The sequence below is a fragment of the Balaenoptera physalus genome (assembly GCF_965194825.1).
Source record: "Balaenoptera physalus genome assembly, chromosome: 10".
Lineage (NCBI taxonomy): Eukaryota > Metazoa > Chordata > Mammalia > Artiodactyla > Balaenopteridae > Balaenoptera > Balaenoptera physalus.
In genome coordinates this window covers 103,296,560-103,319,829 of record NC_138889.1, presented here as the reverse complement: position 1 = coordinate 103,319,829, position 23,270 = coordinate 103,296,560, and the positions used below count along the sequence as shown (strand labels likewise).

Sequence of the window (23,270 nt, the reverse complement as noted above, 5' to 3'; positions counted from 1 at the left end):
TTTCAGGGGGATTATATCGCTTCTTTACTGTCAGTCAGCTCTTCTGTATTGGAACCAAGATGAGAACTCAGTTTCTCTAGCAGATTGGCCTTTGTACCTGTCTGATGCTCCTCTTCACCACAAGCATAGTACTGTTTTGCTGAAAGCTCTGATGTTTCAAGCCAACTCACAATGGCCTTCTGAGGTCTCTTTAATTGTGTTACTCTACCCCTGAAAATAGAATTATTGAATTAATAGACCTTAATTTTTACCCTTCCCTGTATTCCTAGCAGTGCCACATGACTTTGTTGGTCCATGTATTCTGGAAGTTAGTGTTTTCCTTTTGAGATAGCTGTTGAGAAGGACACTATTCCACAGCCTAAACATTCGCCTTCCACAAAGATGAGAATCTGTCCTTTGAAAGCCCAATCACAAGCATCCTTATTCATCCCAAAGTTTATTTTCACCTCAGTCTATACTAGATACTCTTCCTACTTCTCACCCACTAAGAGCCCAACGTAGAACTCTTTCTAGAAGCTGGAAATAGAAAATGAGCTCTTCCTACCTTTGCATCATTCTAGAACTGCACCAAATAGGTCCTCTTGGCCACCATTCTCCAAACCATTTCCACGGAAGAGTCTGGCCTGATCTGAAGAGTGATGTGACAGTTATCTTCAGGTCTGTGTAGTCACTATTTCCAGTGAGTCATCCTAACCAGCCTACCAGAGGGCAGCAGTAGCAAAACTGTCATGAATAAACTAGTATTTCCATGAGATAGTCATTAATCTCCACTCAGAAGCTAAGGACAAACAGCAGGAACTTGCTTTTAGATCTTGATTGGGCTCCCATGCTGCTTTCCTAAGTATTGTATTTAAGGCTGTTCATATCAAAATCTCGGTCACATGGAGACAAGTGATTCTGAACTTTACCAACATATTAACTTAATACAAAAATTTCAAAAGAGAATAACACCAATCTTACACAACATTCCCATATAGGAGAATAATAGGGGAAAAATCCCAAGTCATTGGTGTAGCATGATTCTAACCCTGAAATTTATATGTTTATGAATCTAATCTTATCATCTTCTTCCCTTTCTCTCCTCAATTCCCAGTGTTGCTTACACTGGGAAGTTCAGGCTAATTGTTCTAAAAGGCAGTTATGTGTCCCGGGAGGTGGTGGGGATAGAAAAGGCAGACAGTAAGCAGTAAGATTAAGATGATTTGAGATCATGGAAGGAAAATGGTCTCACATCCTAGAAGACTAGAGAAGAATTTAGTTTCTCTACCAAGCCCAAAATTTAAATTTTAAAGATAATACAAGTATAAATGATATCAGATACACATCTCTAATAAGTCTCTTATTTTACTGTCAAGGACCTTAATAAAAACCAGTGGAGTGCTGAGACTTGGAATCAGGATATTTTCATGAATATGTCTGAGAAACTTGAATTCCCAGATTTCCCTGTAGCCTGTAAACTGGCAGAGGTTTTCTTACTTGCTAAAGAAGAATCTCTTTTTTGCTTTTCCTGATGAATTTGGAGAAGTTCAAGTATGATCCCCTTTAAAAAATGCAATTGGACTTCAAATTTAAATGTCTGTTCTTTGAAAGACATTGCTCTAGAAAAAAAAGATGCAAAAGGCTGGGAGTAAAGAGTTTCAAATCATATTTAAGATAAAGGACTTGTATGCAGAATATATAAAGACCTCTCAAAGCGCCATAATCAGAAAGCAAACAATTCAGTCTAAAAGAAGTCAAAAGATTTGAGCAGATACGTCACCAAATGATGACATGAAAAGAAGCTCAAAATCATTAGTCACTGGGTAAATACAAATTAAAATCACAATGTGTAATACTTCACATCTATTAGCATGGTAAAATTTAAAAGACTGGCCATACCAGGTGCTGGCATTGATGTTGGGAAATGGGATCTTTCATACACTGCTGGTGGAAATGTAAAATGGTACAATGACTTTGGAAACCATTTGGCAGCTTCTTAAATGTCAAACATCTTCCATATGACACAGCCTTTTCACTTTAAGTGGAAAGGAATTTACCTAAGAGAAATTAAAGCTTGTATCCATATAAAGGCTTGAACATGAATGTCCATAATAGTTTAATTTGTCATAGCCCAAACTTGGAGGCAGTCCAAATGCCCATCAGTAGGCAAACCTGATAAACAAATTGTGGTACATCCATACAATGGAATACAGCTCTGTACACACAAAAACATGGATGAGCACCAAAATAAGTTTGCTGGGTGAAAGCAGCCAAATAAAAAAGAGTACATAATTATTATAAGAGACTGCATATCTTACTACATTATGACTGGAAAAGGAAGAAAGGCAAGAAAGATAAGGTTGTTTTGCAGAGAAGTTCTCCTTTCTGCAATAATCTATGAGGTCACCTTCTCCTACCCTGGAAATGGAATCATCTTCAACACCATCACTGGTAACATACAGAACCAATATTTAACAATAACCAAGAATAAAAATTTGATATTTAGTGACTAATCTCTGAGATGTAAAAGTTGGGCCAGACATTAGGTAGAGCCCTATAGATTCACAAATATAGTTGAACACTTTCACAAAGACATGGAAGAAAGACAATATTGAACCTATAGCTTGTAGTTGTACTTCCACACATACTGAACCCCTCAATTTTAGTTTTGGAGAGTCATCTCTGGTGACAGACATCTGCTTCCACCCTAGCACCCTGTTCCATTCTAAATTTCCTTCTTCCTGATAAAAGGGAACATAAATTAATCAGTAGAAAGAAAAGATGAAGGTAGTCAAAAGGTACAAACTTCCAGTTGTAAGATAAATAAATACCAGGGATGTAATGCACAACATGATAAATACAATGAACACTGCTGAATGTTACATACGAAAATTGCTACCAGAGCAAAAGCGTTCTCATCACAAGGAAAAGTTTTTTTTTATTTCTTTAATTTTGTATCTATACGAGATGATGTATGCTCACTAAACTTATTATGGTACTCATCTCGTGATGTATGTAAGTTGAACTATTACTGTATGTTGTACACTTTAAACTTATACAGGGCTGTATGTCAATTATATCTTAATAAAATTGGGAGAAAAAGAAATCTTCAACTCCAGAGTTTCTGTTAGGATCTTTTTTTATGATTTCTATCTCTTTGTTCAATAACTCTTTTTGTTCATGAATTGTTTCCCTGATTTCATTAAATTATTTTTCTGTTTTCTTGTACCTCCTTGAATTTCCTCAAAACAGCTATTTTGAATTCTTTATCAGCTAAATCACAAACTTTCATGCCTTTGAATTCAGCTATTAGAGGATTCTTGTTATCTTCTGGTGGTAGCGTATTTCCTTGGTTCTTCATGTACCTTGGAGTTTGTGTTGCTGTTTTCTCATTTGTATCAGCAGACACCTCCTCAAATCTCTACTTGTCTTCTGGAGAGAGATACTGTTTTCTCGGTTCTGCTTATAGCTGGTGTTTCCTCCAACCTTGTATGGATACCTGCTCCACACTTCTTACTCCTTGTGGCAAAATTCTGAAACTTGTTTGGCTTCCCTGGTTGTTACAACTCACCGAACTGGCTACTGGAAACCTCCCCTGTGTTTTTTCAGATGGTGGTGCTGCAGCTCAAGTTTCAGGGTCTCCCTTGTCCACAGACCCTGACCTGTTTGAGAAGGCTGCTTACTGGGGCTCTCGTGCTGCTGCACACGGTGTTGGGGAATGGGTGGATTTAGCACTTGGGGCACTGGGGTTACCCACGGGCCAGGTGGGGAACCTCAGATGAGGTTCTCCCAGCAGTGTGAGCGGGCTTCCTGCTGAGTCTAAGAGGCAATCAGCAGGAACCATGTTCCTTTAATGCCCTTTGATATTCTTATCTATCTCTTTCCTGATCTCTTCTTTCTCCCAGCTATTTAGGTCCTGCCTTCATACTCAGGATGCTGCAGGAGGGAAACAGGTTTCTCCAGCAGCATCCCCCATAGCTGTGGTAGCTGGGAACTCACTCACTGCTCTCTTTTTCCTGAGGGGAGAAGTCATCACTGACTACTTCATCCCCATGCTGTGCCACCTCCAGGAAGGGGCACCACTAGCAAAGTTTCTCTTGCCCTCTTCAATATGTCCAGTTCATTTTTTTTTTTTTTTCTCTCATGGAAAACTGGACTCTCTCCTTGGGAAGGTGGACTTCTACAAAGTCTCTCTCATCTATGGACGTCTTCCCAAGTCAGCCCTCTTTTGCTTTTCCCCTGCTGGGGCTGAGAGGGGCTGTGGCCAGTTAGCAAGCTCCTGCTGGTTCCACAGCCCCTATCAAGCTCAGTCTGCCTAACATCTGATGCATGGGTGGGTGGGTGAGACTCCTCCTGGGTCCCTTGGTGTATGGTGCTGAATCCCGTAACTCCCACAGAGGTACTTTTGTTCATGGATGGATTCAGAATTCGCTGTTTAAAAGCGGGGACCAAAGGAGGGCTGTCTTATGCTGCCATGATGCTGATGTCACTCCAACACTCATGTTTTCTATAGCAGGAATGAATGACCAATCCCTTGGAAGATAAGACTCATTTATTACACACTTCCCATAACTAAGCGAGGTAGTAGAGCCAAGTGGAAATAATAACATGGATACAAAAGACAAACTGGCCTGGATCTAAACCCCAGTTCTGTGATCTACTGACTAAACAACCATGGGCAACTTGTTTTTATCCTTGTTGTGTAGAGAAGCTTACAGCTTTAAAAAAAGAGATATTTGCTTACCTCAAAAGTTTGTTTTATAGATTAAGATGAAGTAACACCAGTTAGGCTTCCAGCAGGAGTCAAGACATAACAGAAGTTCAATTAAATCTTCGCTTTATTCTCTTTCTTACTCTCTCATAGGATTTAGAATTCCAGTTCAACTTTTTTATTTAATTGTTAATTTCCCATGGTGACTTCCCATCCTAGAGGTATTCTTCCTCTATGTTCTAATACAATCTTCTATTTGCCAAGTGAAACTTTCTCTATATATATTTGAATATGAACTCCTAAAAGGCAGGATTCACAGCATATTCATAGCTTCCTTCCATAGACCGCCTTCCCTGGTCTCTTCCATGGTCCCATAACCACTTCCTCCAACCAGGGATAACAAGGTATTGGTACATCTTGTCAAGGGCTCCTGAGGAGCTGGGACAGGTTCAGGATTAAGCATCAATATTTATGCATGCAAAAATATGTCCCATACACCAGTCTAGGCACTGGCTACATGATCTATGAACATGCATAATACATTTGAAGTAATTATAATTAATATAACCATTTAAGAGATAAGAAAAATAAACTAAGATAAAATTTAAAGGGTTATCCAAGATCATAGAGCTAGTACCTAATGTAGCTTCTACAATTTGCTTCTGGGTATATTACGTTCCACGTTCACATTCTAAACAATCCCTGCTCCTCAATGTTGTTCAACACAACCCTATGCAGGGGGTCCCAGATGAAAGTTGTTTGGGAGACGTAAGTTGAGCCCACTTGACTGTTCGTGGAGTGAGCAGAGGTTTTCCAGTGACGGGAAATACTCATGAAACACAGATGGTGACTACCAAGGGCCTCTCACACCCTTGTACATATAAATTTACTTCAACACTCTAAACCAGGCTGAAATTATGAATATGGTGCCCTGTTTTATTAGAATTTTTTGTAAGTAGAGCCATACCTCATAGAATGGGAATTATTTGGGAATGTTTTTTTCTGAGACAATTTTTAGAAAGAGACCTTTGATTAGCTTTTGTCAGGAGAGTTTAGAATGAATGTTATTGTCCCAGATGTCTTGCTGGACCATACATCAAATAGCATCAAATAACTCTGATTGCTGTTGCTATCCCAGTCACAAACCTAGTAATTGTGATCACCAACAATCTTAAGTATCTAAAAGCAGGGACTATGGAAGCAGGAAGTTCAGCTGGGATTTTTTTGTTCCAAGCTGCTCATTTTCAGATGGAAAAACTGAGGTCCTCGAAGGGAAAAGACGGTCCCAAGTTCACGTAGCATAACAAATAAATTAGAGTCAGGACTAACTTGTAAAATGTGACTCATGGTCCAGGTTCCTTTCAACTTTATCCTACCATTTATTGACGAGATGGCTGGTGGTTCTTTTTACAGTCTGTTTTCTGTCTATGGGGTTGTTTATACATTATCCCGTTTGATGAAGTGTTGTTTAAAAGGAGGAATCCAGAAACTGTTCTTGGTCCTTAGCATCACTGAATTGATGCTTTGATTCCCAGTTATCCTTGATCAGTCCCCCACCCTCATGTACACACACACACACAGACAAGAAATCAAGTTAAATGATTCCGATTTATTGAACAAATACCAGTGATTGAGGATATATCAAGGAGATCATAAGTACACTAATAATACATGATAATAAATTGAGTCATGGGGTAAAGTGATTATGAAGCAGGATCTTATGGCTGTATGAATATGTGTGCATTAGGCAATCTTCATGGAGAAGATAACCTTTAGGTTGACATTTTTAAAAAGATAATTTGGGGCACTAAATATGTGAAGAGCATGCTATTTGTGTTCTCAGTGTATGCCTGAAGTGAGCATGTGATAAAAAGCAGGCAGGGGCTGAACAATCATCAGAATGATCTTGAGACAAAAAATGTTTGATGTATATAGAAATACAGCCAAAGATGTGGTTAAAACATTAATTGAGTCCGGGAAAGAATGGTGTAAAATATTACACAGTATGAAGATAGACTGGATTCACTTCTAGAGGTCCTGGTGGGCCAGGTTTAGGAGTTTGGATTTGAATACGTATGCCATGAAAGTGATGTGATTATAGATGATCAAGTATGGTGATACAGCTGTGCAGTGAAAGGGTATATTGTTATGCTGCTGTCAGGTTTGGAGAAACAAAATTTTAATTTCAGAAAAATGAAAATAGAAAACCTAGGGTCCTGAGGTCAGAAAAACATGACAATTCACTTAAATCATTGGTTGTGTGATCACTTTCATAATCTGGGGAAATTAACATCTACTTATCACTTTTTAATTTTGGCATCCCAAATAAATAAAATGTACTTAATTATTTTAGTAATGAATTTGTGAATAATACCCCCAGCTGATTTTTTTTTAGTTCCTCCACAGGACTCTTTTACTTAGGCTAAAGGTGTGAACTACTTTTTCCTTCTCTTAAAAATAAAAATATCAACAGCAACAAAATCATTTGGCTGAACTTAATTTTTCTTTGTTATCTTCTATTCACAATCTCCCCTCTTTATTTCTTACATCACATATACCACCATTCTCTCTCTCTAAATACCTCTGCAAATATTTTATTCATTTACTCATCACCATAACCCTGTTTTGAATTTCTCTGCACCTTTTGCATTCATTCACTACTGCTATTTCTTTGCCCGATTTCTACATCTTAACACTAATTGATTTATCACTATAGACTTTTCTCTTACCCAAGTCAGCAGATACTGTCTCTGATGATTATTTATTCTCTGTTGTCTAACCTCTCTCTATGAGCTACCTGCTATCTACTGTTTCACAGTGCATTTTTCTGCCTAAATCTCTTATTTTCTACCTTAGATATTTTCTCTCCTTTTCCCCTCTGATTACAGGCATGTACAGGTTAACTTGGCTTTACTTTTATCTCAAAATAATTCTCTTAGAATGTTAATCTGCTTCATTTAATAATGATCTCTCTTATAACAACACTAAATCTCCATTACCAAATTCCATCTTTACCAGCACTCTACATTGGATACCACCAGGCACTCTTAAGTTGCATTTCTTTGGTCTCCTAAAAATGACAGTCTAAAACTGAACTTAATCTGGGTCTGTCTGTACTCCTCACTTATCAATTCATATTTCTCACTTCCTACCATTTCTTTCAACATTACCCGGTGTTCTTTGATCTTAGACTTAAACACATAATGTGTTAATCAACCAGTTGCTTCTCTAACTTTATCCTTTAATTCAACTTGTTAGCAAGAAGACCAATTACTCTTTCTCTCCATGTTTTAGACACAATCATTTCTCTCCATTTCCACTGACTTCATTTTAGCTCATCTTCATTAATTTATTCTTCTTTCACGTTCTTCATTAAGTGATCTTTCCATTATGGTTTCCATCTCACCAGATACTGAGTAACTTAATAAAACTCCCTACTGCTTATTCATCAATCTGCAAACACTACTGAATAATATTGTGTCAGTGAATGTGTTGGTGATTCATGCAATATACAGATTTTTATGAGACTTTTTGCCTTTGAAAAAATATATTATCATTGAGGGGACATAAAATATTTGCATATAGAAAGTTATATAGTGTATAAGGGGGGGGTGTGTATTTGGTTAGAAAAACTTATCTTCTAGAGAGAGGAGCAATCAACTAGAAAAACTTAAAGAATCAGGTGAGATTTAAGATAAGCATTACAGAAAGAAGAAATTCAAGCAAGCACAAAAGGGAAGGCAGAACATTTGAAGCTAGGGTGCTGACATGAGGTGGTCAAGCACAAAGCCTACTAAAGAGAAAGTGAAGTGGGTTTAGAAAGTGGAGACTTTAAGATAGCTTATGGTTACCAGCAGGGAAGGGTGGGGGAGAAGTATAGATTGGGAATTTGGGATTGACCTGTATACACCACTATATTTAAAATAGATAACCAACAAGGACCTATTGTAAATAATAATAATAACATATGGAGGACACAATTATTTCAAAGGTAATGACATTCTTTTTTTCATATAGAATTGGTTAAATTTTTGTTGTTGTTTAACATAGCTGATTTCATTGAGCAATGTGGCTTTGTTTTCACTGACTACTCTTGACAGATTTGGCTCTTAGGATTAAATTTTTGTTTAAAAAAAGAGTGGGGCCTTTCAGATAAAATGGACTTAAATTTTATATCATTAGTGAATACTAAGATTTGTAGATTGCTTTATGTATATAAGAATTAATTTATTAATAATTTCTTTCTCTTTAGAGCACTTTTAATTTATACTGTGTGTGTGTGTGTTTCCACGCACACTTTTAGCGCTGGCAGGTAAATTATTCCTAATAAGTTAATTTTACTGATGAGAAAACCCAGATTAAGTAAAAGGTTAAATGATTTGCCACAACTCACTCAACTAATAAGCAATAGGCCTGGGATTCCAATGCAGACTCCCTGCGCTTTATAAGATCAGTGATCCTTCTAACACACCACGTTGTTTTGTCCATATAAGACCAAACACAAGCAGGAAGCATCCATTGCTAACCTGATGCGGATCCACCAAAATGTTTAATACATACCTGGAGAATCTCTATTCAAACCTCCATCTGATTGTCCTCCTAACTCTATTCTTAATATATGTCAATTTGGTCTTCTTATCACCTCCAAATTCCCTTCAGAATCATTTCTTTCTCCTTTTCTACCCTACCTCTGGCTTGACCTCGTGATACACCCTCCCTGAATATTCACCCCTACACTCCATATATTCACACTGAGCACCCACTATAGATAAAATACTGGGATACACAAAGTGACAGATGTGAAAAACTTTGCTTAGTTGGTTCTCAGTTTATGTTTGCTGAGTGGACTTTGCCCTCAAGGTGCTTATGGTCCAGTAGGGGTGGGGGGCGTATATCACATACATCTGCAGCTATTGTAAACTCTAAAAGGGGCTAAGAGACAAATATCACCAAACTGTTAAGTTTAACTCAACTCTCAACCAGCCTTCCTCTTGTTTTCTCTATTTGCACAGTTCTAGGCACAGAGTAAATGCTTATTTTTCTTGTTTTCTGTTGACGTCCCAGAAGGGATGGGTGTGAAACAGCAACAGAAAACAAGAAAAATAGGAGTCTATCGTATTTACAAATGGAGGGGGATTTAAGTGAATGGAAACAACAAAAATAGAATTTTGTCATCTGGAGAATAAATCATAATGTAAAATTGGCAGGTCACAGAAAGAATAGAAATTTTGCCAGTAGTCCCTTAAACAAAGATCTTGGATTTCTAGATCCTTTGCTATGAATCAGAATGTTCTGGACTCATGATTCTTATGAATCAGTGGGAGAAGTTGCCTCCCCTCCATCTTCCAACTCACTGTAACTTGGTGCATAGGTGTTTACTTCTTCATAAAGACAATCTTCTGGAATCTGATGAGGGAAAACATTCAGTATCAATCACCAAGAATTTCCTGCCACGAGAAGACTTTCTTAAGAGGCATATCTCATCTCCTTTTGCCTTTCTGAATCTCACCATCTCCCATTACACTGTAATTAATACCTCCATCTCTAACAAACCAAGCCAGATTGTCTTGCCACATGGGCTCAGAAGAAATTGTCAGTCATTGAGAAGTTGGTGAGACGATTTTGTGTCTGAAATTTGGTATACCTCTTGTCTTATCTCTGGAGGAAAGTGATCAGAAAAGGCAGCCAGACTTGAATGCTTCAGGCAAGTGGACAGATGGAGAGAGCATGTTTTATCTGGAAGATCTGAGTAAATGTATGTGCATCAAGTATTGGTAATTCTTTTTCATACCTCAAAGGTGTAAAATGGGTAAGACAAGTGGAAATGCCATTGGTAGTCATGAATTAGGGAGGAGACAAGCTTGAGGTTTCAGAGCAAGTGGGAAGGTGAAAGCCAAGAAAAAAGAGAACAGGAACAGATATAACGGAACTATTCTGGGAAAGCAAATAAGCCCAGATATCTGAGAGTTTCCATTACTTGCTACCTGTATATTCATCTCTCATGCTCATCAACTTCAAAGCATCTACATTTTCTAAAATGATGAAGATCCCATTTTCCTAAACTTCTCAGTCACAGGAATATACCATGAGATTTGTGAGTGGAAAATTTGATGCAAAACATGAGATTTGGAAATCAAAGTACTGAAACTTGGAGAAATGGAATACTGAAACTGGAAGAAACGTTGCAGGAAACCCAGGCCATATTTTTAAGCAACAAAGCTCAAATTCCTTAGCTTATTGTTTAGGATTTAATATCAGGCCTCTGCCTACCTTATTTCCTTCAATTACTTCTCCAATCCCATAGACTGTGAGTGACACAGCACTGCAAAACCCCAGAATGGTGAGAAACAGGATCATTGCCACAATTTCCTGTTGAATAACAACCAAAAACAACCAGAAAGACAAGTAGAGTGACAAGGTAGGTGTCCCAGAAGTACATTCCCTTGCAGCAACCCTTGTTTTCATGACCGCCCACCCGCAAGACCAGTTCCTATAAAATGGCACATGGGAAAACCAGGAGATGGTTACTCAAAGCAGATGACTCCACCCTTGCAGAATTCAGCTGGGGGGGCAGGGGAAGGAGGCCGGCACATCTCTGGGTATGAGCCTCCAGAACACTGCATTATGTGATTGAGGTTGCAAGAAAGGATTGTGTTCATGGAAAGGAAAAGAAGGCGTCTCACTGAGATTAAGACCCAGAATCTTAGTCTTCCCACAAGAAGTACATACAGTGGAAACAGAAGCCACAAAGCAGAAGTCGTTCTCATAAATATCCCGGCAATGGTAGATATAAGCTGAGTTCTTCTTTAGGTTAATGATCAGGATGATGATTCCTGTTCCTCCAGCTATGCTGCTGACGGTGTTTGCTCCCAGACTTCCTCGTATCTGATGACAAAGAACAGCATTTAGACTTGGTCCTGCACCTGCCACAGTATTCAATAAACCTATCTGCATTTCAGGGCTGGATATATCCAGTAAACTCTGCATTTATTTAAAATATAGATGAAAAAGGGAAATCTCGAAAACGTACTTGTGTAATAAGGACCTATAACTTTCTTGCTGGGACTGCATTCAGGAAAAGCCACGTGGATACTCATAGTCTCTCCTCAAATAGACTCCTTAATTGGAAACGAGTCATTTATTTGATCATAGGACTATATTATGAGGACAGAGCAGGTGTGAGGACATTTTTTCAACAAGTGTCAAAGTAGTTACATTTATTGTTTTTAAATGATACAATTGGTATTTTAATGATTTTATTTTTAGTGATTACATTAAACACAAAGTAGATTGGAAAAATATCACATATCCACATTCGCTCATAAGAGATGATGACATATCTTTTTCAAGACTCTCAAAATTAAATTTTTCTTACCTTCTCAAGGATGGACAAAGACAGAATGCAACTCACCAGATATGTTGCAGGTTTCTTTTCAGACATAACTGACAAAAATCCAGAAATAGCAAACTGTTCAAAAGGGAGGAGGAAAAAAAAAAGCACAGTGGGTCTCTGTTCTTCTCTGTGTCCCTTTCACCCCCGTCCTCCAAATAGAAGGTAAAGTTGTGGGTATTCTATAAAGCTCTCCTTTACTTTTTATTTATTTTTATTTTAAAATTTTATTATTTTATTTTTTTATTTCCTATAGAGAGCTTCTCAAAATTAAATGTACATATGAATTATATGAGAGTCTTGTTAAAATGCAAATTCTTACTCAGTAAGTCCTAGATGAAGCCTGAGATTCTTTATTTCTAGCAGGCTCCCAGGTGATGCCAACCCTGACAGCCTATGGGTCACTATTAAATATTGTAAGTTCCAGCAGCCCTGGTGTATGATTATGTTATAACACTACTCTAATTTTTTTGTAGTCATTTGCTTTCGTGAGCAACTTGTGTGTTATAGTTGTCAACTCCTTTGGGCCAGAAACATGTGTCTGTCTCCACAGTCTGCCATGTATCATATAGACATATAGTAATTATGAAAATGTACATGGTGAAAGATCTAGTGAAAATATCAACCAATAGCACAAATTAAAACAAAATTCCAGGGCTTCCCTGGTGGCGCAGTGGTTGAGAATCTGCCTGCCAATGCAGGGGACACGGGTTAGAGCCCTGGTCTGGGAAGATCCCACATGCCGCGGAGCAACTAGTCCCGTGAGCCACAATTACTGAGCCTGCACGTCTGGAGCCTGTGCCCCGCAACAAGAGAGGCCACGACAGTGAGAGGCCCACGCACCGCGATGAAGAGTGGCCCCCACTTGCCGCAACTAGAGAAAACCCTCGCACAGAAACGAAGACCCAACACAGCCATAAATAAATAAATAAATAAATAAACCCAAAAGTTAAAAAAAACAAAAACAAAATTCCAAAGATTCAGATTGTATGATGAGTTGAGAGACATCTAATAAGCTGTTTGAAATGAAAAGGCAGTAAGGAAGTTTCAAATAAAATATGGCAAAGGTTCAAGGAGAGTCTTGAACGAGTGACCAGAGACCTAAGTATTTAGCAGAGTGCCAAGCCAATGTGATTAGGGTTAAAATAATATATCCTTGTGAATGAAGTGTTGATACAAAAAACAGCATGGATTAATTGAAAATAATTATGCAAGTGCAAGAAGCCAGACAGTAGACAGAACATGGTGTATAATTCCATTTATATAAAACTCTAGGAAATGCAAACTAATCTATAGTGACAGAAAACAAGTGATTGCTTGAGGATGGGAAGACAGGGGTTGAGGAAGGGAAGGGTTACCAAGGGAAACAAGGAAACTTTTGGCAGTGATGAGTATATTCATTATATTGATGCGGTAAGGTTTTCACGTGTGTATACATGTGTCAAAATTTATCAAATTGTACACCTTAAAATGTGCCATTTATGGTATGTCAGTTATACTTCAATAAAGCTGTATATCTTTGTGAGCTCATTCAGCCATCTAGTTTCTAAATAGTACAATGACTAAAAAAGATACAATGAGAAAGCACCTAAAAGAGTTTCTAGGGCACAGTAGAAGTTCCTCAAATGTCAGTCTTGTTCTCCTCACCTCAGCAATCTCTTCCCCCTCCCTTCACTAAGATAACTTTATTGATGGATAGGGTTAGGGAAATTTTTCTGAAATTGATTTCTGAAAGTTTAGTTTCAATTTTTATTAGCTAAATGCCTCTTGGGTAATATGTTTAACTTTTATTAATCCCAGGTTTCTTATCTGATAAACGTGTGATAGCATATTCAACCCAAAGTGCTTCGTAAACTGCAAATATGTATGTATATTTACATATCTCCATCTACATATTAGAATATATTCATATATTCTAAATACTAGAATAAACAATTGGTCGGATCTGATCTGAATAAAAGAAAAGCCATGTACAGTGTTATTTCAGAGACAATTGTAGACATATACTCACAAATCCTGCTCCCCAGAATGGGTAGCCTGCTTTAAATGATGAAAAATAGTCTCCTTTAAATTCTGAATTATTGAACACGGAGCAGACGATTATTCCAAAATAAAGGCATATCAAACTAATCAGAATTTGTGTTACCTGTAGAAAAATGCATAAGTTTTGTGAAATAAGACGTTTTCCTAAGATTACATCAATTGCCTTATAATCAAGGTGAAATGTAAGAAATTGCTTTGGTGTCTTAGGCAGTCCTGAGAAAGTATCCAAATGCAATATTTTCCACTATCATCTGGCCACTCTAAGAATTTATGTAGGCACAACTTAATGCAGGAATAGCCAGTACATTTCTCCTGTGTCTTTATTTACATTCTCATGGTGGACATCAATAATGGCTCTTTCCATCTAAGAGAAGATAAAGGTTACAAATCCTTCACAGGATGATATTAATCAACTGGCAACTGACCAGAGTTGACAGATCCTATTTGCTATTCTTATCCTAGTCTTCATGAGGAAATGCTTCTTTTTACCCAACAGGGTGCAGTAAGTGTCAAGTTTTTGTCTACCAAGTATTTCACTCCTCATGAGTCTGAGTGGGGAAACTACGTGGATGCCAACAGATACACTTTCTTAGAACCAGTCTTTACTCTAGTTGAGATTAGAGGAGGCTCACTCACCCCCAGGAATTCCAGCTCCTTCTTCAAAAAAGTCAGCCACGTTTGGTGTGGTGGGGATGGGGCAGCTTTCTCCAGTAAGTCATTATCATGGAGAGATACTGTTGAAAGTTCAATTTCAGGCGCACTATGAAGTTTAAACAGAAATGCAGCCATGAGAAAATTCTCTAACGCCCTGTGCAAAGCTCTCAACTGACAGGGGAATTGTGCTTGTTTATGTTTCAAAACAATCCTGCAATGAAAATCTTCACTGTAAAGTACAAGAAACTCTGAGGCTCAGAGGGTCCAAGTTAGTGGCCAAGATTACTGTCTCATCAATGATTAGATGGAACAAAAGGGAAAAAACAAAAACAAAAACAAAAACCCAGGCCAAGTCTTATTCTTAATCTAGAATTATTACCAGATTCTTTCTCATTAATCTGTATTGATACATACAACTAAAAACAATCCAACAGACATGTTTACCTATGCATCTCTCAGTCTTTTTAACATAGAAATGTATCTGAAAATATTTTGTTGATGACACACTCAATTTCATGTGCATAAAGGCATGGTTTTGAAGGATTTGTCGATCTCTATTCCTGTTTTCATCCTCAGAGGAGGCTAACAGGAAATACTGTGTCTTCAGAGTCTACTCAATATTTTGCCATGATATTCAATCCAATATGGATTCCCAAAACTCTGTCTTTAGTTCCTCCTAAAACCTTTAAGAAGAAAGTCTTAACATATGTTAATTTTTGGTATTCGAAGGAAAACTAGACTATGCACATCTCCACCAGATTTCACTCCGGGAACATTTCCCCTCTAAACAGTGGGGCAGGATCCCACAGCTTGAGATTCACAAAGACCAACCAGAAAGAAGCCCAAGGTCATTTTGAAAAGCTTCTGTCCCTTAACACACATCAGACACATAGGCAAGAGATCTCTACTGATAGTATGGGTTGGCCAAAAAGTTCGTTCGTTTTTTTTCTGTAACATCGTACAGAAAATTGGTCAAACCAACACAAACTCCCCTACCCCATACCCAGAATACGAACCTCTTTTGTTAGAAAACTTAAGTTGTTCCCAATTTAAAAGCTAAGTAAAAACCTTCTTCCCCATCAACCAGAGAGAACTAGTGAAACAGTATAGCAAATAACTTCTTTATACTCTGTATTTTAGTTAAACCTGATGGGTCCATGCCTATGTTCATGATTTGGCATCTCCCCAGCACTGTGGCTGTCTCTGGTTCACTAAGTGACTGGAAATTGAAAAAAAGAATAACCTGTACCTACCTGGTGGGCACTTGTGGGTTTGGGAGAGCAAGATTTGTTCTGCTCCCAATTTCTGTGTCCATTTTTTCATTAAGTGAGCTATATGGTGGTGAAGAACAGTGTGGCGATGAGCCTTGGTGGGGTCCCTCTCACAGAGTCTCCGGATGGTCAGTTAAGATGGGTTGACTCATGACACTGATAACTATCTTCATGCTTAAGACATTGGTCAGAAAGATAATTTTCCTGGCTAAGATCAATAGGGCTTTTCTTGTTATAAGGAAGAGCAAAATTGAGTGGGCTACTGAATAGGGATGAGAGTGAAATGGGGAAATTTGAGACTCCTGGAAGATAATTCTGCCTGAAACCAGCAGGATTTACAGAACCTAAAAATGAGTCGGTTTAGTGGGGACTGAGAAGGTGAGAGAGAACCGCAGGACATAAAGAGATTGGCTTCTCTCCTGGTGCTTTCTCTGCTTGTGACCTGGTTCAGCCATTCCTATGCCAGAAGTTCTCCAATTGTCCTTGGAAAACTTGGCTTCACATGTAATCTAAGACTGAAGCACAGTTTGCAAGTATGAGTGTGTCTTAGTCTCTGAATCTCTGGATTTGTTCTTGACGTCAATATTTATTGTCTTTCTCTTTCTTCCTGTCTTTTGGGCAGTGTTTATATGGCTGTTTGTAGCAGATGGTCTCAGAAACTGGACAGGCAGAGTTCTAACACCCGGGAACCATACCTGATAGTGTGAAAGCTAAGCAGTTTTCACACTGAAGACTCCGTTGTCTACTAAAAGGTTAGGTTGACTCCCTACTGCCTTGACTTTTGTGATGGCAAGGATGGGACTATGGAAACACTGAGGGGCATGAACTTCATAACAAATTCTATGAGTAGATCTAAGCAGCCTTGGCCTGAGCAGTATGCCTAAATTAGGGTCGGAGCTAAACTGACGTGCTTATTTTAATAACATATCTAGCTAGAGCATAGCAAAATGAATATACAGGTGAGATTCACAGATTTGGGACTCTTTTATTTCAGTTTGATTATAGGCATAATCTTGAATGGCTCTTTATTAAACTATAAAGATACTACAAATTTTACCTCTGTGCATCTGTATTTTCTCTCTGGTTTGTGATAAGAATTTCTTCTCTTTCTCCAAGAAACTTAAGATGTTTGTGTGAACAGGGGACACTAAAAGATATATTAGCACACCCTTCATAACAAAAATGTATTAACCCACGTGCCATCCTCCCACTGTGTCTTCCAGAATTGGTGGACCTGACCAGTATGTTGTTGGAATTAATGAAACTCGTTCACTTACACATTCCTCCAAAAGGGACTTAATGCTCCATGTCAGGCACTGCTCTTGTCACTGAGCATGCAGAGATGAACCCCATGGTCCGCGCCTTTGTCTGGCTCACTATCTGGCAGAGTAGAACAAAGATAAATAATATATTACCAACATGTCAGAGGCTGCTGGAACACACAGGAGGATGTAACAGTTCTATCTCTTAGAGGGTATGTAGAAGTCAAGTAAGAGATTCCCAGAGAAAGTTCACATTTGAGCCAGGACTTCAAGTGGTAACCTCAGGAGTTTTCATTCATTTGCCTCTCCCTGAGTGGAATTAACACCACATCTGCTAAAACAGGGCCTGAAAAAATGCCTATTTATGGTGTTCTCTGGGAGTAGTCTATAATAGTTCATTATGTTTGCAGAGAATAACTAGAAATTAAACTTGAGTTTTAGACAGGAAACATTGAGGATGGTCTTTGGTGTTTGGACACGATGCTATTTTGTGAGAATTTTCAACAGAAACTTGCAGCATGCATATCAGTAACTGAGATGTATCTTGTGATCTTCAACTTGTTTCATATCTCAGTTTTCACCAGCATCTTCTTCTTACCCCCTGCTGAGATGCTTATCATCTCTGTGCCCTCACTTTTGGTCCTTATAGACATACTCTTTCATCTTTCACAATAGTAAACATTGAAACCTATGACAAAATGTCTTTTTTTTTTTTTTTGGTGGGGGCAATATTATCAAGATGAGTTTCAACCATGCCTCTGACTGAAAGGAAGAGATAATAGCACTAACACTTCCCTCCCACTGCATATATTTCCTCTTGTTGGCAGCACATCTGTCCATGCTTTTCACCCAGTCACCATCTGGCTTCCTCTTTGACAAGCAAAGTTTCTTCTCTCAGATATACGCTGGGTTTACTTCCCCAAACTCAAAAGAAATTTGCTTTGAGATCCCATCTGAACAACTGTTTTCTCAAACTGAATGCTCAATTGGCTTAAACATGCACGAATTTACATGTTGCAGATTGAAAGTTGCTATGTCTTCGAGGTATTTTCTGATACTCCCAAAGGAATTCCAATCTCTCTCTCTCTCTCTCTCTCTCTCTCTCTCATTTCTACATCCCAGAGCCAAGTATGGCTTCAATAAATATGGTTCACAGGTGAGAGGGGCTGAGACTGATACAAGCTCCCAATGTTCCATGGGAAACTTGGTTATTAAAATGAAGGAAATGAGAAAATATTGTTTATGAAACAAGATGAGTGTTTCTAAAAGGCCTAGAGCTGAGTTCAAACTTGAAGAGAAAACCTCTGTCTCTTCATTTACATGACTTCAGAAATAGAGAAATATTTATGTAGACTATCCAAGGGCTTAAAATCTTTTTGATCTGTTTCTAAAATTGGAGCTTAACTGCTGTCTCAGCCTCTAGGCCACTTAACTGCCAAGGTCCAGCACATGTTAATTCTTTATTTGCTCACACTCCTTCTATTCTCCAAAATGACACTTTTCAACAAGGAAAATTATAGGTGTGAACTGTGTTTGTCCACTTGTGACGAAGAACGTCTGCTCAGAGAGGAAAGTTAGGAGACCTCTAGAATCATAGACAAGGTGTGGACGTTAACCGTTCTATTCTTTATTATGGGGCATTAGCATGTTAGCTTTCTTAAACCCATTCTTCCTTTCTACCTATCCTTCCAATATAATTATATCTGAATGTTTGTTCAAATTCATTTTTACTATTTTCAGTATTATTTCACAACTTTTAGTGACTTCCTATTCTTTATTGGCTTATTTTTTAAACATAATTTCATCTTCTAATACCTTACACATGTTGCATAAATTGCCTATCAATCCTCATTTTGCTAACCCTGGAGAGTGATGTATCACATCTTTCTTTTCCTGGAGTCCCCTGTGTCACCTCATGCTTCAATCTGGACTGGTTGCCAGTAAACATGCCACTCAGGAATGATCCTAGGACTTCCCATTGCCCTGTTTTAAACTGGATTTCCTATTTCCTGACCCCACCTCTGAAGCCAAATCCAGCCTCTGTACCCCGACACGGAATTAAATCTCGGAGACAGAGTTTTGGGTGAAGTAGCAAAGAACAGCTTTATTGCTGTGCTAGGCAAAGGAGGCAACAGCAGGCTAATGCTCTCAAAACTGTGTGTTCCAACCTGAAGGGGGGTAGTGAGGAGTTTTATCGTAATGGTTCAAAGAGGGTGTGATCAGCCTGTGGACATTCTTCTGATTGGTTGGTGGGGAGGTAAGTGGGAGTCAACATCATCAACCTTCTGGTTCCAACCCATCTGGGGTCTCCGAGTTAGTGGGCAGCACACTGTTAACTTCTACCACTAGTGGGGGTTTCAGTGTCTGCAAAACAGCTCAAAGATATTGTTGTGTGTATCCCTTGAGGGGAACCAGGACCCTGCCCCAAGGCTGCACTATTGTTTCTCTTGACTGCTCCTCCCTTGTCCTGCATCCCCTCCCTTCTAATTAACAACTGTTTGAACCTGCCCAGCTGGAACTCTGGGAAATTCTTGGAGGCTGAATGAAGTCTATTTCCTAATCAAAGAAATAGGGGACACAGAAAGGCTTTTGTGCTCAGAAGCCCCACAGGGTCCTGTTCCGTATCACCTTTTACTCTTTCTCAGTATGCTGTTGCATGTTGATAGAATATATTCCCTGCTCACATGCTGAGAAACGGTATCTGGGTGGTATTTTTGAGTCTTTGTTGGCCTGAGCATTTCCTTTCTTTAATACCCTTAGACTTAATTGAATTCTAAAGAGATATAGAGTTTGAACCAGAAAATATTTTTTACCCAGAATTATTCACTCCATTTTCTTCCAGCATCTAGATTTCATTTTGAGAATTTCAACATAATTTTTAATTCCAGATATTTGTATGTGCCATGTATTTTCTCTCTGAAAACTTTTATAATACTTTTTAATCCATAGAGGTAAGACATACCTAATGTTAAGATTTAGTATAAATCTTATGCATTAATTTTACTGGATAGCCAGTAACCATTTTCAAACTAGAGAGCCATGTGCTTTGTTTTAAAAAATTTTCCCATGGCAGTGAATTAAGTCAGACAAAGACAATTACTGTATGATACCACTTATATGTGGAATCTAAAAAATACAACAAATTAGTGAATAAAACAAAAAAGAAGCAGACACAGATATAGACAACAAACTAGTGGTTACCAGTATGGGGAGGGGGGCAATGCAGTGGGGGGAGAGTGGAAGGTACAAACTATTGGGTGTAAGACAGGCTCAAGAATGTATTGTACATCATGGGAAATATAGCCAATATTTTGTAATAACTGTAAGTGGAAAGTAACCTTTAAAAATTTTATAAAATATTTTAAACTTTTAAAAAATAAATTTATTTATTAATTTAATTTTAAAAAGAAACAATTGGAAAAAAATTCACATGTATTCTTTTTGGATAAGTTCCTCATAAACTTTTGTTTAATTTTTGTGAACATCTTATTAGGGAGATGGCAGGCATCCAGAATTTGCCTCTTCCATGTTCTTCTTGCATACAGAATATACCCATCCATCCCAGTAGCCTTAATCTGTTCAAGGACTAAGTCCAAAGTCTCATCTAAATATCTTCTAAATCAGATATGGTTGAGACAGTTCATTCTGAGGCAAATGCCTAAATCAATGACTCAAATTCTTCTTTGATCAGTATCAAATTGTTGCCATTTACATAACCCTTTATTAGGTTGGGGTTTTATTGTAAACACTTGACTAAATGCATTATCGTTCAATGAAAATAGGAACAAAATAATTCTACAACTTATAATTTTATTTCTGAATTTTTAGCACAATGACAAAGCACATGGTAGGAACACAATACTTATTGAATGAGTTAATGAATGAGTGATAACCAAACACGGATCAATCAATCACTTCTCCCGTGTCCCCAGCTTGCTGGTAAACTTGGAGGAAAATGCCTGGATTCAGTACCCAAATTACAGATTGTAAACTGCAAGGTCTTCTCAAATTGCTAATTCATCAGAGACAATAGGTCTTCATAGAGATTTTTCAGAGGAGTCTCTTTGGAGAAAGGTTCACCAGGAACATTCAAAGAGCAATAAAAAATGTTATTTTTTTTAAATATCAAGGCATCATTCTCTGTCTTTCTCACTGACCCTTAAGTGTTCCAATTGCTCCCTTTAGCATTCTCTGATTTTATTTTTTCCTCTATTGTTTTTTAGCTCTTACATTTTTGTCACAATCAGATTATGAGTAATGTATTTTTTTTTTCTTTCTGAGATATTTCTAAAATATCCCCTCCCTAAGAAATGTCAAAATATTAATCTTAGGATTCCAACTATTCTAAACCACACTATACTGCTGCCCTGGCCCCAGCCTACCCAAGATAAAACCTGGGCTTGACAGAAGGACTTTGGTAAGACTCAATGAAGAAAAGATAAGTAGAAGCACATTGCAACCTATAAAATAATCATTTTAAAAATTGGAGTTTTATTCTATTCAGACTCAAATTGAATATGAGCCTGTATATTACTAGCTTTGTGATTATGGGTGAATTTCTGTCTGATTTTCACTTCAAATGGGAATAATAATACCCACTTGTAAGGGTTGTTATGATTAAATGAGATAATAAATGTAAAGTAGCAAGGAGTAAAACCTAACAGTTTCATAGTCAATGTTAATTTCTCCTTCCAACCTCTCTCATTTTTTATTCAATCATAACGGTGTTCTGAGAGCCAAATTAAACTCGATAATAAATGTACCTAGCAAGGAGCCTGAGACATAGTACATATTCAATAAATGTTAATACCCTTCCGTTGTGAGCTTAGGTTTTATTACTATTGAGCTGTGCTACTTCTACACTGCTTCTACAAAGAGGGATAGAAAGGAATGCGGTGTAGAGGAATTCCAAACAAAGGATCATGTAATTTATTGTCGTCAAGGAGAGAATGTGGTTTACTGTAAGAAAACAATTCCCCTGTATTTCCCCCCCCAAAAGAAAGAAAGAAAGAAAGAAAGAAGAAAGAGAAAAATCAACCAGTATATCTGAGGAGCCCAGGATGAAATGCAGACTATGAAAAATGAATTAAACCATATTATAAATGCAGGAAAAGCTCACTGAAAGAGATAGGAGTTGAAAGGAGCTGACCTAAGTAACTGGAAAACCACTGCTTTGACTGCATACCTTAAGGCTAAAGATGAAAAGAGGGGGGAGGGGCAATATAGGGGTGGGGGTTATGAGGTACAAACTCTTTTGTGTAAGTTACAAACTATATTGTACAACACAGGGAATATAGCCAATATTTTATAACAACTATAAATGGAGTATAACCCTTAAAAATTGTGAATCACTATATTGTACACGTGCAACTTACATAATATTGTACATAAATTATACTTCAATGAAAATTTTTTAAAATAAAAGAACTGTACAGCAATGCTGTACTTTAGTAGGTAAATTTATTTCTTATAAGAATACTAGTCAGCAATGCTGGAACAACTTTACATGGACACTTCAAAGAATTAATAAACAGAAACCCCAATTAAATAGAGTTGGGAGGCCAGAAGGAGGAACTTTCAAGCTCTGAGATGGTAGCAGAGTCCTACAGGAAGAAGAAACTGTCCTCTCCTTTCCTGGCAAGAACTCAGCCAGTGAAAAGCTATGGACCCTTTGTTTACTATGTAGCCCTCTCAACTCCCTCTTCTCCTATGTAGCCCTCCCAACTCCCTCTTCTCCTCTATAAAAGTATTCCTCCCTTGCTGTGTGGGGACTTGCACATCGCTTGCCATGATTGCAGACCCTGAATTGTGATTCTCTGCTGATCCCAGATAATTCAGCTGCAATTCTCAGCAGATCTCCATCTTTGCTGGAGAAACATCTGGCAGTCTATTTATTTCAGATCAATAATACTAAAGTTAAATAAACAAGTAAATAAAATTTGGATAATTGTTGCCAGATT

At 37.9% G+C, this 23,270-nt stretch overlaps 1 protein-coding gene across 1 annotated transcript; it reads right to left on the bottom strand.

Annotated features, from left to right (window-relative positions):
- Positions 1–2,733: 2,733 nt before the first annotated feature.
- MS4A2 (membrane spanning 4-domains A2) lies at positions 2,734–23,013 on the bottom strand. The gene is made up of 7 exons (XM_082476160.1): positions 16,031–23,013; positions 14,760–14,883; positions 14,092–14,226; positions 12,102–12,158; positions 11,420–11,575; positions 10,961–11,059; positions 2,734–10,096 (listed from the first exon to the last, which is right to left on the bottom strand). Exons 1-7 carry the CDS (start codon positions 16,090–16,092, stop codon positions 9,998–10,000), a joined length of 732 nt encoding a protein of 243 aa, XP_082332286.1. The 5' UTR covers positions 16,093–23,013; the 3' UTR covers positions 2,734–9,997.
- Between the last annotated feature and the right edge of the window lie 257 nt (positions 23,014–23,270).

Bases quoted from the DNA above. Each gene is read 5' to 3' on its own strand.
- MS4A2 (XM_082476160.1), bottom strand. From the start codon at position 16,092: ATGGACACAGAAATTGGGAGCAGAACAAATCTTGCTCTCCCAAACCCA. The intron at 12,159-14,091 runs GTGAGTATATGT...CCTTTTGAACAG, and splicing joins CATTCTGGGGAGCAGGATTT to TTTGCTATTTCTGGATTTTT. The intron at 10,097-10,960 runs GTAGGCAGAGGC...TTCCCTCATCAG, and splicing joins AAGTAATTGAAGGAAATAAG to ATTCCAGAAGATTGTCTTTA.